General features: G+C 41.9%; 1 protein-coding gene across 5 annotated transcripts in view; it reads left to right on the forward strand.

Moving 5' to 3' along the window:
- Nucleotides 1-18,289, forward strand: part of USP48 (ubiquitin specific peptidase 48) — a 104,850-nt gene that overhangs the window by 84,421 nt on the left and 2,140 nt on the right. For all 5 annotated transcript variants that reach the window (XM_063667359.1, XM_063667362.1, XM_054502334.2 and 2 more), the window contains exons 23-25: nt 4,055-4,210; nt 9,185-9,310; nt 12,062-12,110. In XM_063667359.1, the coding sequence (XP_063523429.1) occupies nt 4,055-4,210; nt 9,185-9,310; nt 12,062-12,110 (331 nt within the window). The remainder of the gene's footprint in view (nt 1-4,054; nt 4,211-9,184; nt 9,311-12,061; nt 12,111-18,289) is intronic.

Below are 18,289 nucleotides of genomic sequence, written 5' to 3' on the forward strand. Positions count from 1 at the left end.
AAACAAAACAAAACAAAAATTAGGTGTGGTGGTGTGGGCCTGTAATCCCAGGTACTGGGGAGGCTGAGGTATGAGAATCGCTTCAACCTGGGAGGTGGAGGTTGCAGTGAGCCGAGATTGCGCCACTGCACTCCAGCTTGGGTGACAGAGCGAGACTCCATCTTAAAAAAAAAAAAAAGAGTGTGTGTGTGTGTGTGTGTGTGTGTGTGTGTGTGTGTGGGCGCGACCACATGTGTGCGTGCATGCACGTGCATTTGAGGATATGGGTGTACATATCCATCCCGATTCAGGACTCCATTCTCTTTTGTCTGTTTGGCTGGCAGTACCGTATGTTTTAGTTATTATCACTTGGTAGTATGGCTTAATAATCAGTTGGGAATCAAATTTTTTTATTTTGAGACCAAGTATTGCTCTGTCGTCCAGGCTGGAGTGCAGTGGCGCCATCTCGGCTCACTGCAAGCTCCGCCTCCCAGGTTCACGCCATTCTCCTGCCTCAGGCTCCCCAGTAACTGGGACTACAGGTGCCCGCCACCACGCCCAGCTAATTTTTTGTATTTTTTAGTAGAGACGGGGTTTCACGGTGATATCCAGGATGGGGGAATCAAATATTTTATTGCCTGCTGTCACTAATTCTCTGTTCTCTGGTTAACTTTGTAATTAGTTTGTTAAACTTGACACAATGTTCTTACTGTCTTTAGTTTGTTATTTTAAGCTTTGCTTTTCACCCTAAGAGTTGTTTAGAAAAACCATCTATATTTTCAAGTGATTTAGATTTTAGAAAGCTAACTTTTTTTGATGGTCTAGTTTTATTCATTGTGGTCATGACCACAGCAATTTTTTCAAAGTGGATGTGGAATCACTCTCCTTAGTTGTGGACGACAACAGATTTCACATTTATAAATATGATAGAGAATGTTCGGGAACATTGCTTTTTATACTGTAATTATTTTTTATACTTTATAATTTTCTTCTGTCTTCCTTTTCCTTCTTTGGATGTTGTAATACTCTAAAATGTTTTACATTTTGCTTTCTCACAAAAAATTTTTGGCTCACAAAAAATCTCAAGTGTAACCTTCCTCTTTGGAAAAGAATAGATAGTCCCTGAAAAATGTTCAGCATTTTCAAAATGTCACCCTCCTCATCACATATCTCAGTACATAGATAGCTTCTGTAATTTCTGCTTTAAATCCCTGTAATAAAAAATGGTGCATTTCTGCTTGTCCTTAGTGGAAATAAACAAATCCCCTTTCCTCTTTTCTCTAAGCTAGATCAACCCAACTCCTTTGACTTCATCTAAAAATTTAGGTTAATAATATACTCGGTATTGGGTATCACTTAGGTAATTGAAAGCCTTCTAAAACCAGTGGGCTGGTTTTTTTGTAAGTTAAGTTGGATTTAAATTCTCCAGATTAAGAAAGAAATAATTCCAGGAAAAGCCTTTAGATCCATTTAAAATCAGAGTTATTAAAAAATCTGTCTTGCTTGATGCTCAGGGTTTTGGTTTTTGGTTGTGTTTTGTACTTCTAAAATAAAATTATATGTTGATGTAGTTATTTTTCTTTATATTCCTGATTGTAGAATTTGGGTTCAATTTGACCTTTTCTTTTCTTTTTTTTTTTTTTTTTTTTTGTTTGAGACAGAGTCTTGCCCTGTTGCCCAGGCTGGGGTGCAGTGGTGCGATCTCAGCTCACTGCAAGCTCCGCCTCCCGGGTTCACGCCATTCTCCTGCCTCAGCCTCTCGAGTAGCTGGGACTACAGGCGCCCACCACCACCCCCGGCTAATTTTTTGTATTTTTAGTAGAGACAGGGTTTCACCGTGTTAGCCAAGATGGTCTCAATCTCCTGACCTTGTGATCCGCCCGCCTCGGCCTCCCAAAGTGCTGGAATTACAGGCGTGAGCGACCACGCCCGGCCTGACCTTTTCTTTCAACAGTCGAGACTGAGAAAAATGTTTCATCAGGTTTCATTTTATTTTATTTTTTAAACTCAAATGTGCACTTAACTTTTTCTCGTGAATCTTAGAATCACTCAGTTGCCTATGTAGGTTCAGGGCTAGAGCTAAACTGTCCTCAGGCAGTGTCTCGCCAGTGGTCGGCACCCTGAACAAATGCTCTTCTGTGTTTGGATCTTGATCACCTTTTGCTTTGTAAAACTGTGGAGCCCATGAGTAATGAGTATGTGGCATCTGTGTCTATAATGACCGCTAAACCGCTTTGCTTATACATGGCTGACACTCAGTGACAACTGTGGAAACCAGAGCCAGGGCCTTGAGGTTACCTCATCCAGATTTAATTAAACCAGAGGAAGAGATTTTCTTAAAAATCCTGCTTCTTTTATTCCCTGGCCTGGTTAGCAGAAGAATCTCCCCTGCGCCTCTCACCCACCCCGCCAGCCCCCACCGCCCCCACCGGCCACCACCACCACCTTTGGTACAAGAAGCAAAATAATCTTGATCATTAACCTCTTGATGAGGGATTTATAGGTGTACTGTAGAGGACATTAGGTCCTCATCTATTATTTTTTTCTTGACTGGTACCGCATGTATCATGCACACCCAGGGGCATCCTTTTACAGCACCTTTAGGTAGTCATGGCCATCATGGCATTTCCCCTATAAAAATAAAGACAGTGTCCTACCTAATACTAATAATGTGCTCATAAATAAGAAAACTAATGAAAACTCCCTAATGTCCTCTAATACCCGTACTCAGATATGTCTTGAACAGTTTTTTCCTCTCAAACCAGTATGTAATCAGGATATGTGTTGTTTGTATCACTTTAGACTTAGAATTTGGAACAGTTACTCTGCCTCCACATCCGCTTTCTTTCCCTTCTTCTTTTTTTGAGTCGGAGTTTTGCTCTTGTTGCCCAGGCTGGAGTGCAGTGGCACAATCTTGGCTCACTGCAACCTCCGCCTCCCAGGTTCAAGCGATTCTCCTGCCTTAGCCCCCTAGTAGCTGGGATTGCAGGCATGAGCCACCACGCCCGGCTAATTTTGCATTTTTAGTAGAGACGGGGGTTTCTCCATGTTAGTCAGGCTGGTCTCGAACTCCTGACCTCAGGTGATCCGCCCACCTCAGCCTCCCAGAATGTTGGGATTACAGGCATGAGCCACCATGCCCGGCTCTTTGCCTTCTTGACATTGAACTTGGACCAGTTTGATTTCTTTTAGATTGTTCCATGTTCTGTATTTGGCTGATTGCTTCTTTATGTTACTTATTTTAATTTATTTATATATCCCCTATATTCCAATTTCTGTAAATTGAAAGGTGGGCGTAAATGTTTGATTACATTCCGGTATAACATTTTTGCAAGAATATTTTGAGTGAGGCTGTATATTTTGCCATTAGGACAAGTGGTAAAGTCTTGTTTTTAGTCAAATTAAGTTTGATTTTTTTTATTAATGTTCCATATTTTATTTTTAAATTCACAGCAGTTTATACTTAGTTTCCATGTCATTCTCAAGAAGAGAATAAAATGTTTAAAATTCAGGTTGTTCATGAACTAAATTTTGTAATCCTGAAGTTTTTCAGTTTATTATGTTTTTCTGATGTAAGGTCTTTTTTATAAAAGAGACAGAGTCTCACTCTGTCAGCAGACTGGAGTCCAATGGTGCGATTGTAGCTCACTGCAGCCTGGAACTACTGGGCTCAAATGATCCTCCTGCCTCAGCCTCCAAGTAGCTGGGACTGCAGGCTCATGCCACCACACCTGGCTAATTTTTGGTCGAGATGGGTCTTAATATGTTGCCTAGGCTGGTCTTGAACTCCTGGGATTATAGGTGTGATCCCCCTCACCAAACCTTAAATGTGTCTTGTAACAAATATTTAAACCACTTACATGCACTTAGAGGTGTGTATTACTCATTTTCTTTTATCAATTATATGTGAGCCTGCTAAGAAAGTTTTGTTAGTCTCTACTCATTGTTTACATTGAATTTCAAATGGTTAAGGGACCAATAAGTAAACAGCTTTTGTTTACCTGAAAAACTTCATGAGCAAGGGTCACATTGTGGTTAATTTCAGTGCTTTCTTCATTTCCAATCTTCATTATAGAGCAATGGTGGAACAAAGCGGCAAAAGATATCCCATCAAAATTATATAGCCTATCAAAAGCAAGTTATTCGCCGAAGTATGCGACATAGAAAAGTTCGTGGTGAGAAAGCACTTCTCGTTTCTGCTAATCAGACATTAAAAGAATTGAAAATTCAGGTGAGGAAAACATTTGTTCAAGTTTGCTCTGGACTTAAGAAGGCCTTTATGAATTCCTGCTTTCCACCTGTATTTACATATATGTATGTATCTGTGTTTTTTTCCAAAAGACTTAAAGTTTTCAAAATAGCCAAAAATCTTTTTGTGAAGATGAAAGTGAATTTTGGGTTCTGGAAACTTGGGCTGGTACTGCAATAGCTTTCCAATAATGAGAAACATTGGGAACCACTTAATTTGTCACATGTCGAGGTTGTGCCAGGATAACTGTTCTCTCACTTTATTGTGCTGTATGCTTTTCTTTGACCACTTAATAGGTATTGGAGCCTGTTACCAGGAACCGCTGTGAAATTTAATGGGAGATAAAACGCAGCTTATTATTAGTGATTAGTGATTGCTTATTCACTAGGCTGTCACAGTATTTTTGGTGGCAGATAAATCTATTTGATAGAGGTGTTTTTTTTTTTTTTTTTTTTTTTTTTTTTTGTGAGACAGAGCCTCACTCTGTCGCCCAGGCTGGAGTGCAGTTGTGCCGTCTTGGCTCACTGCAACCTCTGCCTCCCGGGTTCAAGCAGTTCTCTGCCTCAGCCTCCTGAGTAGCTGGGATTACAGGTGAGTACCACCACACCCAGCTAATTTTTGTATTTTTAGTAGAGACAGGGTTTCACCATCTTGGCCAGGCTGGTCTTGAACTCCTTACCTCGTTTGCCACCCGCCTCAGCCTCCCAAAGTGCTGAGATTACAGGTGTGAGCCTCCGTTCCCGGCCTTGATAGAGTTTTAAAATTATCTTTACCTTTCTTTATGCAGTGATGTTTTCCAAATTGTTATATAGATTTATTTTAGGTATGTCCTCTCCATCCCCCCCAAAGCATGCATTGCTTTACAGATCAGTTCCATGGCTGTAGTCCAGGCACTATGAAATGGTTTCATGATACTGTTATATCTTGGTATCAATATTGAAGTGCTATAAATAAGCATTCCAGTGGTAAATCTCAAACCCTAGGCAGAAGGAACTGATAAATTCAAGATGTCCATGAAAAAATCTGGCCCCTAATCTGTTTCAGTCACTGATAGATATCCAAAAAGTTGACCAAATTTCCTCCTTTGCTACTCTTATGTGGCATAGTTTACTGGTTACACATTTTTCTTGTTGCTGATATTTATCATTGTAATTGAGGCAAAAGTACAGGCCTCCTTTGACGGTGTTATGTATTCCAGATTGTCCTGACAACAGTATTTCCCTTAGTTGAACCCATGGCTCTGAAAATAAGTGTGTTGGCATAATATCTTTACTCTGTTATTGTACCTTTTACATCTAAGAAACCTTGTTTCTATCACTGGCTTTCTGCCTGTCATTGGGAAACCTCGAACATTCAAAACCTTTAAATTACAGAAAGAGCCCCTGTGCATAAAGACATTTTTTAAAGCCTGTGCTGCTTTTATTATGGACTACGATTTTTGAAGAATAAACCAGAAGTCAGCAGAAATAACCCTTCCATCTGAGAGCATGTACCTGCCCAAATGAGCTGCTAGAAGATGGCAGCTGTTCACACAGCCCCCAGAGGTGCTCTTCCTGAATGACTCTCTCGTCTCCCACTCTTGCTTCAGGGACCACTGCGGGCCAAACAGAGTCAAAGAAAGGGCAGTGGAAGGTCTTTCCCCTCACTACATAGTGGTGGGAGCTTGTGAAGCTTCAACTAGATGTGAGCCTATTTGCCTGGCACTGTGGATAGCATCAGATTGTGTAAGGTTTGCTTGAAACCTTACAAAGCTTGCTGTGTCTAATCGGTAATTCATCCACCTTTGATCCCATGAGGTTAATGAAGTACAATTTGTTCATCTCCTTTCTCAAAAGATGTGCAGTGTTTAGTTGTATTATTTCATTTTCCCAAAGATAGATCTTTAGTGGGTGGGTGGTATTGCCTGCCTGAGAAAGCAGAATATTTTGGCACAGAGGTGAAGTGGCTGGCAGCTGAGGCGATTGCTTCTGTATTTTCTTTTTTCAGCCCCACACACCATCGCAAGCAGAGGAGAGCCACTCCCTGATAACATCAGGGTTTTCATGGTTCCTGTTAGGCTCCATAGACCAGGAATGCCACATCTACTTGTTAAGCAGACCTCTATCATATTCTTTATACCGAAGCATTCTCCTAGCACTTAGAGTTTAAGGATTATTTTACCGTAGGCCTCCCTGCCTTGGTTGGCCTGTTCCATCTTCTCACTAGAAGCATGTGTTCATCTTTCATATTGACTCTTCTGTGAAACCTGTCTTGGCCCCTTTCATGGAACTGACTGTCCCCCTGTGCTCGCTAGATCCTGCACATACCTTCTGCTACCATCCTCACAACTTTGTTTTGACCTCACTCCTGGGAACCCCTCCAGGGCGGGATTATTCACTTTCATATTATCAACACCTAGAACAGTACTTGACACACGGTAGCTTCTTAATAAATGTTTCATTAGTTGTTGACAGCATCTCAATGTCCTTGTCCGTTCTCAGAATATAATGTGTGAACGTCAGTCCCTCAGTTGTGGCACTTGTGTCTAGAAGTATTTGCTATTTGTCCAGTTTCATAGGGTAGTACAAAAACACTTAGCATTTAGGCGCATGAGCAAGCATTTCTACAGTCCAGCAGCTGTGACGTTATCCGTGTTAAGTTAGCATCACACACATCCACCATAGCTCTGCTCGATCTTCATGGTTTCGGAACATTTGCTGGTATAGGGCTGGATATGCCTCTGCTTGATGTTTGCATGCTGAGCTCGTTTGGATAGAACTGTCCTGTCAGTACTTCCTGCTTATTGCTTCATGAAGGCCATTGATGGTGCCAGTGCACTTTTCATTGCTAGCCACAGATCTCTGGCTAGTCCATCCCTGCCTGCTTTTCGGGCGCTAATGTTCTTTTGAAAAATCCAGGTAAGATTCTGTCCCAGCAGTTAGGGCGGAGGCCAGTGCTGTTATCCTTGTTCTTATTTGTCTTTGGTGCCATTATTAAAATCACTTTTCTGGTCCCCATCACACTGGCCTGTCAAGCTCTTGGGCCCTGTTACACACACAGTTCAGGGTTGATTTGTGAGGCTCATTTTGTCTTTCCACATCCAAAGAATAGAGTGCAGGAAAGGGCAGAGTGCTTTTCCCATGACATCATGGGTGTTGGTGTAATATAAGATACATGTAATAGCATGCATTTTATGGGTAAGTTAAAAAGCATACTAATATGAATATTCTTGAACTTGTCTACTGAGTTAAGAATTAAAACAGTGTCATTGAAGGTTACCTGTGTTTGCCTCTCTGAGCCCAACTTCTCCTTGCCCTCCAGAGGTAAACATGACCCAGAAATGATAAAATTTAAAAAACAAACCTTTCTGAATTTGTAAAAACATTTAAATATTATGTATACCAGTATTTTGGAATGTATGTATGATTTATTTTTGAGACAGTGTCTTGCTCTTTTGCCCAGACTGGAGTGCAGTGGTGCAATCTCGGCTTACTGCAACCTCTGCTTCCCGGGTTCAAGTGATTCTCCTGCCTCAGCCTCCCAAGTAGCTAGGATTACAGGCGCATGGCACTACTCCCAGCTAATTTTTGTATTTTTGGTAGAGATAGGGTTTTGCCATGTTGGCCAGGCTGGTCTCGAACTCCTGACCTCAGGTGATCCACCTGCCCCTCAGCCTCCCAAAGTGCTGGTGTTACAAGCATGAGCCACCACACTCATCTGGAATGTATTTAATTTTTTTTTTTTTTTTTTTTTTTGAGATGGGAGTTTCGCTCTTGTTGTATAGGCTGGAGTGCAATGGCACGATCTCAGCTCACCACAACCTCCATCTCCTGGGTTCAAGCAATTCTCTGGCCTCAGCCTCCCGAGTAGCTGAGATTACAGGCATGTGCCACCACACCCAGCTAATTTTGTATTTTTAGTAGAGATGGGGTTTCACCATGTTGGTCAGGCTGGTCTCGAACTCCTGACCTCAGGTGATTCATCCGCCTCGGCCTCCCAAAGTGTTGGGATTATAGGCATGAGCCACTGCACCCGGCCATATTTAATTTTTAACACTTGGCCAGAACTGGGGTGGGGCATGTGGTCCCTACCCTTCAGAAATTCATATTTTGCTTCCTAGAGACAAAACTCAGTCTAAGAATATTTGACAGTTCCAAAGGCTGAATTATATACTCCAGGCCATTTGCTAAAGGAATAAGAACAAAGGAGAGAATTTAAAGACGGTTTTAAGGAAGAATTTTGGGCCAGGTGCAATGGCTCATGCCTGTAATCTTTGCACTTCGGGAGGCTAAGCTGGGAGGATTGCTTGAGTCTAAGAGTTCGAGACCAGCCTGGGCAACATAGCAAGACCTCATGTCTACAAAAATAAAAATAAAAAATCAGCCAGACATGGTGGCACACATCTGTAGTCTCAGCTACTCAGAAGGCTTAGGTGGGAGGATCCCTTGAGCCTGGGAGTTCAAGGCTGCAGTGAGCCGTGATCACGCCACTGCACTCCAGCCTGGGTGACAGAGTGAGACCCTGTCTCAGCAAAAAAAAAAAAAAAAAAAAAGAAAAGAAAAAAAAAGAAAGAATTTGGACTTGACTTGTTGATGAAAGGATATGGGGCCTGGGAAAGATGAGGTGACAGTGATGACCTTGCCCAAGCCTCAGAGTAGCCATCAGCCCAGCCCCACTTTTTACTCATTTTATTTCCCCACACCTCCATCCTTGGGAAGCTGGTAAGGTAAGGAACAAATGCATCTATATGTGTAATTGTTTCCTAATACTCTACCAGACCTCTTAAGGATGTTCCCGGATATATAGGGACGATAGCCTCAGTAGGAGTATAACAAGTAGGCTGACTGTAAGCAATAGTGGTTTTGTACTCTGAAGCCTTTTTTTTTTTTTTAAGAATCCATGCATAATTTATTTAAATAGGGTATAAGTCTTAGTATTTTGCATTATACGGACTTTGTCTCTTTTATATTGGCACAGATCATGCATGCATTTTCAGTTGCTCCTTTTGACCAGAATTTGTCGATTGATGGAAAGATTTTAAGTGATGACTGTGCCACCCTAGGCACCCTTGGCGTCATTCCTGAATCTGTCATTTTATTGAAGGTAAGTAAACAGCTCCTTAGCTGAAGAACTCAAAGTTTTACATGTTACATAACTATGTGTAAACTGTGTGAAATGGTGGTTAAAGGATGCCTTGAGTCTTTAGCGGAGGGTAGTGGTAAATGACTGCTGTGAGTTTTTGCAGCTCAGCCCAGCTCTGGCTGAGCCCCAGGAGACTTAGAGGACGTCAGGACATCATCATATCTTGTTCTTGTGTGTTATAGTAGGTGATGTTACACCACAGCTTCAGCAACTGCTGGTACCCTGAGAAGGTGAAAGTGAAGGCTTTCCTTGGCCTTTCCTGGATCACCTAGATCAGTTTCTATGCCTTTGTGGGATCAGGGTACACCATTACTTTCCTGTTCCCTGGTAGGGCAGGGCAGTGGTATAAATCCCACTCACCCAACTGCTAAGCTCCAGACCTGATTTTTCCCTTTTGATTTTCTGTCACAAGGGCCCCCATTATTCTCCAGATACAGATCTAGTTTTCATTCCCCTCAGACTGGGAGGAAGGGAGTGATATTGGGTTGTGGCCCTCTGAGCACTGAGGATTGACTCTCATTCCAAAGGGGAAAGCTGAGTGATCTGGTCTCAGGTCACAAAGTTTCTGTGGTGTCCCCTCCCCAATGCCCTCCAACCCCCCGCCCCCCCAACTTTTTTTTTTTTTTTTCCTTTTTTTTGGACTGGATGGATCTGTTCTTAAAACCACACTAATGATACTGATGTCTGCAACTTAATTTGAAATGCTGCTCCCACAAAAAAAAAAAAAGCAAAAAATGGGTAGAAGATAGACTTATGACCAATGCAAATAGTAACTTATTTTATACTTTAAAATCTAACTCTGCTGAGATTTTCATAGTTTTTCTTAGTTAAAAGTAGATTCAGCCTCCTCTGTAACCTTTTCCCTAACTTCCGGTTCAGCAGAATTGCTTAACCATACATCATAGTATTAAAGTATCTCCTCTTTTCCTTTTGGTTCAAAAGTATTAGCCAGCCAAGCTAGGTAACAAGGGTAAAACACAAGGTTCTGTCATAACAGTCAAAATACACAACTTAATGGGATTCTGTCCAAGGCATGGAAATTGGTTTTGGATTTAGTAGATGTAGAAAGTAGGGGCTTCTTTTTTTTTTTTTTTTTTTTTTTTTTTTTTTTGAGATGGAGTCTCGCTGTGTTGCCCAGGCTGGAGTGCAGTGGCACAATCTCGGCTCACTGCAACCTCCACCTCCCAGATTCAAGCAGTTCTCTTGCCACGGCCTCCCAAGTATCTGGGATTACTGGCGTGTGCCACCACACCCAGCCAATTTTTTGTATTTTTAGTAGAGACAGGGTTTCACCATGTTGGCCAAGCTGGTCTCAAACTCCTGACCTCAGGTGATCTGCCCTCCTCACCTCCCAGAGTGCTGGGATTACAGGCGTGAGCCACTGTGCCAGGCCTCAGTGACTTTTCTTTGACAGTGTCTTAGAAGCCCCTACTTTCACTGGGCGCAGTGGCTCACGCCTGTAATCCCAACACTTTGGTATGTTGAGGTGGGTGGATCACGAGGTCAGGAGTTCAAGACCAGCGTGGCCAGCATGGTGAAACCCCATCTCTACTAAAAATACAAGAAAATTAGCCAAGCGTGGTGGTGGGCACCTGTGATCCCAGCTACTCGGGAGGCTGAGACAGGAGAATGGCGTGAACTCGGGAGGTGGAGGTCGCAGTGAGCCGAGATTGCGCCACTGCACTCCAGCCTGGGCAACAGAGGGAGACTCCGTCTCAAAAAGAAAGAAAGAAAAGTCATTGAACCAGCCTCATTTGCCCAATTCTACCATCCCTAAGGGCCTAACTTTGTTGCTTCCCATTGCCTCTTTCGTTTCTTCTTGGCCAAAAGAATCCCTGCTGTGCCAAATACCACCACATCATGTGGTAGAATCATTGTTCAGGTTTTTTATTTTGAACTGTGAAATGTATGCTTTTCAAACCTTGGAGCCCCTGTTCTGGTGTGATAAAGTTAGGCCCTGGAATGATGAGGCAGACATATCTACCCCATCCATGCACACACACCCCTCATCCCACCACCTAACCCCTCCCTCTGTTTAACATTCTGCATTTCCTGGAAGTATAAGTTCTGTGAAATGGTTTTGAAAACACATTGAGTTGCTAGATCCTAATGATCCTGTCTAAAGTCCTAAAACAGCCTGTATTGTTGAACGGTTTGTACTTCACATGGGCAGCTAGAGTCTGTACTGGTCATTGGCCTCATTATCCTTGCAGCTAACCTTATCATAAGCTCAGGCATCATAAGCTTCCTCCTAAAAAGGAAATGGGTATCTTGTTCTTGCTGGTGAAGTGGGACAAAAGTATAATTTTAACCTAATTGGTATTCTAAGAAGACCAGTCTAACTTTTTATTTGTACCCCTCACTGCCATTACCAGTATCTTAGCTCACATTGGTTTTATCAGTCTTTAGTACCAGGGTGTCTAAACATTTCCATGTCTAAAGTAAAGATGTCTTTAAGAATGGGAAAATAGTCCCCCTGCCTTTCCTCTTCACACACACAGTATACCATTTCTGAGATGTTGACTCTAGACCCATAGCCAGCAGGGCATCCGCTGTTAAACCTGGACACTGCTGGCTGTGGCTCAAACTGAGTTATCTACTGGACAGTGTGTTTGTATCTTTTAGCAATATCAGTAGTTGAATCATGGGCCATACTTCAAATTTCAGACTCCCACTCCCTTGTGGTTTGAATTGTCTTCATTTGTTTTCTAGGCTGATGAACCAATTGCAGATTATGCTGCAATGGATGATGTCATGCAAGGTAAAGATGAATTTGTTATAGGAATCTGTTGATTAGGTTTTAGACGGAGGTGGGATTTTAGATATTGAAGCTTTAGTGTACAATGCTTTTACTTTGAACCTTGAAAAAAGCTGCCACATGTTGTTACAGTAGAATACATTGTCTTAAAAGATCATAGAAAAGAGGGAAAGATATCTACAAAAACTTGGAAAGCTAACCTGAGGAAACTGAAATAAATGTGAGCTCTGCCTGTGGAGGAGGTCAACAAGAAGCAAAACTAAGTCAAATTGCAGTGCCCCAGACAGGCACACACAAATTAGAGGCCTAGGTACCTCCGAAGGTGGGAATGAATTGTGAGCCTAAAAACAAGATAACACGATACTTGTTTGGAAAACTGTATAAGAAGCAGTTAGACAACTCTCTACCCTTCACATCCTTGTCACTTCCCTATCTCCACCTGGACCTCAGATGGGCACCCAGAATTACGTGTTTCCACACTTGGAAAAATTAAACTAGAAAGGTGGGAATGAAGCCTATACCAAATAGGAGACCATCTCTTAGCCCTTTGCTCAAATTCGGGCAGCCCATTACTTACCCTCCCTCAGGTGGGAAGGGATTTCTCTCCAGGGAAACTAGTCAAGAAAATAACCAATGGATGTAAAAAGTCTGGTTCTGTATGATCAAGTGAGATTTCTCCCAGGGATGCAAGGATGGTTCAACATATGCAAATCAATATATCACATCAGCAGAATGAAGGACAAAAATCATATGATCATCTTAATAGACAAAGAAAAAGCATTTGATAAAATTCAACATCCCTTCATGGTAAAAACTCAACAAATTAAGTACAGAAGGAACATACCTCAATATAATAAAGGCCATATGTGAGAAACCCACAGGTGACATCATACCTAATGGCAAAAAGCTTAAAGCCTTTCCTCTAAGAACTGGAATAGACAAGGAGAGCCATTTTCACTACTCTTATTCAACATAGTATTGGAAGTCCTAGCAAGAGCAATTAGGCAAGATAAATAAGTAAAAAGCATGCAAAATTGGAAAAGAGGAAGTCAAATGGTCCCTCTTTGCAGATGATATGCTTTTTTTTTAGAGTCTCTGTTGCCCAGACTGGAGTGCAGTGGCACCATCTCAGCTCACTGCAGCCACCACTCCTGGGTTCAAGCAATTCTTGTGCCTCAGACTCCTGAGTAGCTGGGACTACAGGCATGTGCCATGACACCCAGCTAATTTTTGTATTTTTACTAGCGATGAGGATTTCCCATATTGGCCAGGCTGGTCCCGAACTCTCTGGCCCCCTGTGATCTGGCCACCTGGGCCTCCCAAAATGCTAGGATTACAGGCATGAGCCACCGTGCCAGGCTGACATGATCTTATATATGTAGAAAATCCTAAAGACGCCACCAAAACACTCTTATAACAACTGATAAACATTCAGTAAAATTGCAGGATACAAAAATCAGTGTACAAAGTGAGTTTCTGTAGTGTAGTGATTATCATGTTCGCCTAACAAAAATCAACATGCAAAAATTAGCAGCATTACTATACACCAATAAGAACTAGCTGAAAAAGAAATCAAGAAAGCAGCTGGGTGCAGTGGCTCATGCCTATAATCCCAGCACTTTGGGAGGGCGAGGCAAGTGGAGCAGCAGTTGAAGTCAGGAGTTCGTGACCAGCCTGGCCAACATGGTGAAACCCCATCTCTACTAAAATTACAAAAATTAACCAGGCGTGGTAGCGCATGCCTGTAATCCCAGTTACTAGGGAGGCTGAGGCAGGAGAATTGCTTGAACCCAGCGGGTGCAGTGAGCCAAGATCGTAGCACTGCACTCACTCTGTAGCCTGAATGACAGAGAGACTCCATCTCAAAAAAAAAAAAAAAGAAGAAAGCAATTTCAATAATAGTAGCTACAAAAAAAAATAAGATTAAATACCTAGGAATAAATTTAACCAAGAAGGTGAAAGACCTCTACAAGGAAAACTACAAAACACTAATGTAAGAAATTGAAAGACGCAAACAAATGGAAAGACATCCTGTTCTCATGGATCAGAAGAATTAATATTGTTAAAATGACCATATTACCCAAAATAACCTGCAGATTAAATGCAATTCCTATCAAAATACCAATGACATTCCTCACAGAAATAGAAAAACACGATCCTAAAATTCATATGGAACCACAAAAGACCCTGAATAGCCAAATCAATCCTCAGCAAAAAGAACAAAGCTGGAGGCATCATGCTACCTGGTTTCAAAATATACTACAAAGCTATGGTAACCTAAACAGCGTGGTATTGGCATAAAAACATAGGACAATGGAACAGAATAAAGAACCCAAAAATAAATTCATGTATTTACAGCCAACTAATTTATGACAAAGGCACCAAGAACATACACTGGGGAAAGGGCACCCTCATCACTAAATTTTGCTGGGAAAACTGGATATCCATATGCAGAAAAATGAGACTAGACCTCTGTCTCTCACTATATATTAAAATCAACTCAAAATGGATTAAAGACTTAAATGTAAGACTTGAAACTATGAAATTGCTAGAATTCAATATGGGGGAAATGCTGTCAAACATTGGTCTAGACAGAGATTTTAGCTGAGACCTCAAAGCACAGGGAACAAAACCAAAAATAACCAAATGGACTATATTAAACTAAAAAGCTTCTTCACAGCAAAGGAAATAATCAGCAGAGTTGAAGAGACAACCTGTAGAATGGGAGAAAATATAATCTCATTAAACAGTAGGCAATGGATCTGAATAGACATTTCTCAAAAGAAGACATAAACATGGCCAATAGGTGTATGAAAGATGCTCAGCATCACTAATCATTAGGGAAATGCAAATCAAAATCACAGTGAGATACCATCTTATCAGTTAGCATGGCTATTATCAAAAAGACAATAACATGTAACTAGGATGCAGAGAAAAGGGAACTCTTATACGGACTTTTGGTGGGAATGTAAATTAGTACAGCCATTATGGAAAACAGTATGGAAGTTTCTCAAAAAACTAAAAATATAACTACCATATGATCCAGCAATCCCACTAGTGGTATTTATCCAAAGGAAAAGAAATCAGTGTATCAAAAGGATATTTGCACTCTCATGTTTATTGCAGCACTGTTCACAAAAGCCAAGGTATGGAATCAACCTACATGTCCATCAGTAGATGCCTTGATATGTTATATTTATATGTAGACATACAATGGGATACTATTATTCAGCCATTAAAAAAATGAAATCCTGTCATTTGTAGCAACATGGGTGGAACTGGAGGACATTATGTTAAGTGAAATAAGCCAGGCTCAGAAAGACAATACTGTATTTTCTCACTCATATGTAGGAGCTAAAAAAGCTGATCTTTTGGCTGTAGAAAGATAGTTATGAGTGGATGGGAAAGGGGCCATATGAAGGGAGGTTGGTTAATGGGTACAAACATACAATTTGATAGAAAGAATAAGTTCTGGTATTCAATAGTACAGTAGGGTGATATGTTGTATATTTCAAAAGAGCTAGAAGAAAAGATAAGGCAATGTTCCCAACACAAAGAAATGATAGGCCGGGTGCAGTGGATCACTTGAACCCAAGAGTTCAGGACCAACCTGGGCAACATAGTGAGACCCTGTCTCTACTACAAATTTTAAAAAAATAGCCAGGCATGGTGGCTCGCACCTGTGGTCTCAGATACTTGGGAAGCTGAGGTGGGTGGATTGCTTGAGCCCGGGAGTTGGAGGCTGCAGTGAGCTGTGATCATGCCACTACACTCAAGCCTGGGTGACAGATTGAAACCCTGTCTCAAAAAAGAAGAAATAATAAATATTCAAGGTGATGGATATACTAAATACCCTGATGTAATCATTATACACTGTATGCATGTATCAAAATATAAGCTGTTCCCCATAAATATGTACAAATATTACGTTTGGTTTTTATTTTTTATTTTTTTGAGATGGAGTCTCAAAAGGCTGAAGTGCAGTACGGCTCACTGCAACCTCCGCCTCTGGGGTTCAAGTGATTCTCCTGGCTAAGCCTCCTGAGTAGTAGCTGGGACTATAGGCATGCGCCACCATGCCTGGCTAACTTTTGTATTTTTGGTAGAGACGGGGTTTCACTATATTGGCCAAACTGGTCTCAAATTCCTGTCCTCAGGTGATCTGCCCATCTCGGCCTTCCAAAATGCTTGGATTACAGATGTGAGCTATTGCACCTGGCCTTGTTTGTATTTTTTTTTAAAGCTGGTTCATGTCCCAGGCACCCTTTAGTCAATCCCACCAGTGCCCACTGAACAGAGCTTTCAGACATCTTTTTTTTTTTTTTTCTGAGTTGGAGTCTCACAGTTGCCCAAGCTGGAGTGCAGTGGCACGATCTTGGCTCACTGCAATCTCCCCGTCCTAGGTTCAAGCGATTCTCCTGCCTCAGCCTCCCAAGTAGCTGGGACTACAGGTGCCTGCCACCATGCCCAGCTAATTTTTGTATTTTTAGTAGGGACAGGGTTTCACTATGTTGTCCAGGCTGCTCTGGAACTCGTGACCTCATGATCCGCCTGCCTCGGCCTCCCAATGTGCTGAGATTACAGGCGTGAGCCACTGCGCCCGGCCCAGAAATCTTTTTAGTACCTCATAAGTAGATATGAGCAGTCAGATAGTTGAGCAATGAGAGCCTGGGACCAAGATATGTCGAGGAAATAGCATAGGAAGCATAAGAAAGCTGGGAAATAACCTATAAATAATGGCAAAAAAAAAAAAAAAGCAAACAATAGGAAGAGGAACTATATAAAAGGAACATTTGGAGCATAGAAAAGAGTTCATGGAAATGTAAAAAATGATTGTACCCTGGGTTTGATATAGTAAGTAAAAACTAAGAGTAAGACGGTCATGAAAGCATCTAAAAGTAGGAGGGAAAGCCAGTCAAACTCACAGGATGAAGTCAGGAAGACGAGATAATAGAGCAGTGCCCGCAAGATCCTGAGGGAAAGCGAGTTCCAATCTAGAAGTCTGTAACCCTCACACCTGATGGCCCCTTGAACATATTCAAGGCCTCAAAAGATTGATCTGTAATGCACCATCTGCCATGATACTGTGTGAGGATGTGTTCTTCTTCTTAAACATTAAATCAAGAAAGAATCAACAGTGGACCCAGTAAATAAATAGGGGATCAGCCTAGGATAAGATGCCCTAGAAGATGGTGAAGGGAAGTCTCAGAACTGCTGTTCTTCAGCAGGCAGCGAAGACACCTGATCCATATTGGAGTGGTGGGATGCGAGCTTCAGGAAGGGATGCCACAAGGAAAAGTGGAAGGGATGATGACTGTCTTCAAGAGGTTACAGGTCTTTAAGAATTTACACGTGAATTGGAGATAAATACAGAGAAAATGAAACACATCAGTAATTCAGTAGTTACCAAGCCCAGAAAGACCAAGTCATACCATGTAGTAAATATAACCAACGTGCACCAAGGCATTCAACTGTGACCAGTATTAATGGCGTAAAAAGTAATGCCAGCGCTGGAGACTGGCTTAAGAACAACAAACACCACTTCATCAGGAAGATGGGTCAGGGGCGGGTGCTATGTAAGTGGTAAAACAGCTGTTTGTATCCTTCACTGAAGAATTAATTAGATTTTATCTAAAATTATGAAGTAGGCCAGACACGATGGCTCACTCCTGTAATCCCATCACTTTGGGAGGCCGTGGCGGCGGATCACTTGAGGTCAAGAGTTCGAGACAAGCCTGGCCAATGTGGTGAAACCCTGTCTCTACTACAGATACAAAAATTAGCCAAGTGTGGTGGTGGGCGCCTGTAATCCCAGCTACTTGGGAGGCTGAGGCAGGAGAATTGCTTGAACCCAGGAAGCAGAGGTTGCAGTGAGCCGAGATCATGCCACTGCACTCCATTCTGGGTGACAGAGCTGGACTCCCTCTCAAAAAAAAAAAAGAAGTAAATAAATAAAATTATGAAAAGCATGTTATTTAGAAATAGGCTAAATACCAGAAGAAGCTGCTGTGTGAGTCAAAAGTGACTCCTTCCAGAACTTGGGAATGGGAGGAGGAAGGGGAGAGAGACAGCTCTGGAGGAGTCAGTTACATGGCTTCCCCCCAGGCCACTCCTAGCATCGTGCACAAGGTGTGCCCTAGTTACAAACCTTGTCCTGTCAGTATTTGACTTTTTAAATGATG

This window comes from Pongo pygmaeus, chromosome 1, assembly GCF_028885625.2.
Source record: "Pongo pygmaeus isolate AG05252 chromosome 1, NHGRI_mPonPyg2-v2.0_pri, whole genome shotgun sequence".
NCBI classification, from domain to species: Eukaryota; Metazoa; Chordata; class Mammalia; order Primates; family Hominidae; genus Pongo; species Pongo pygmaeus.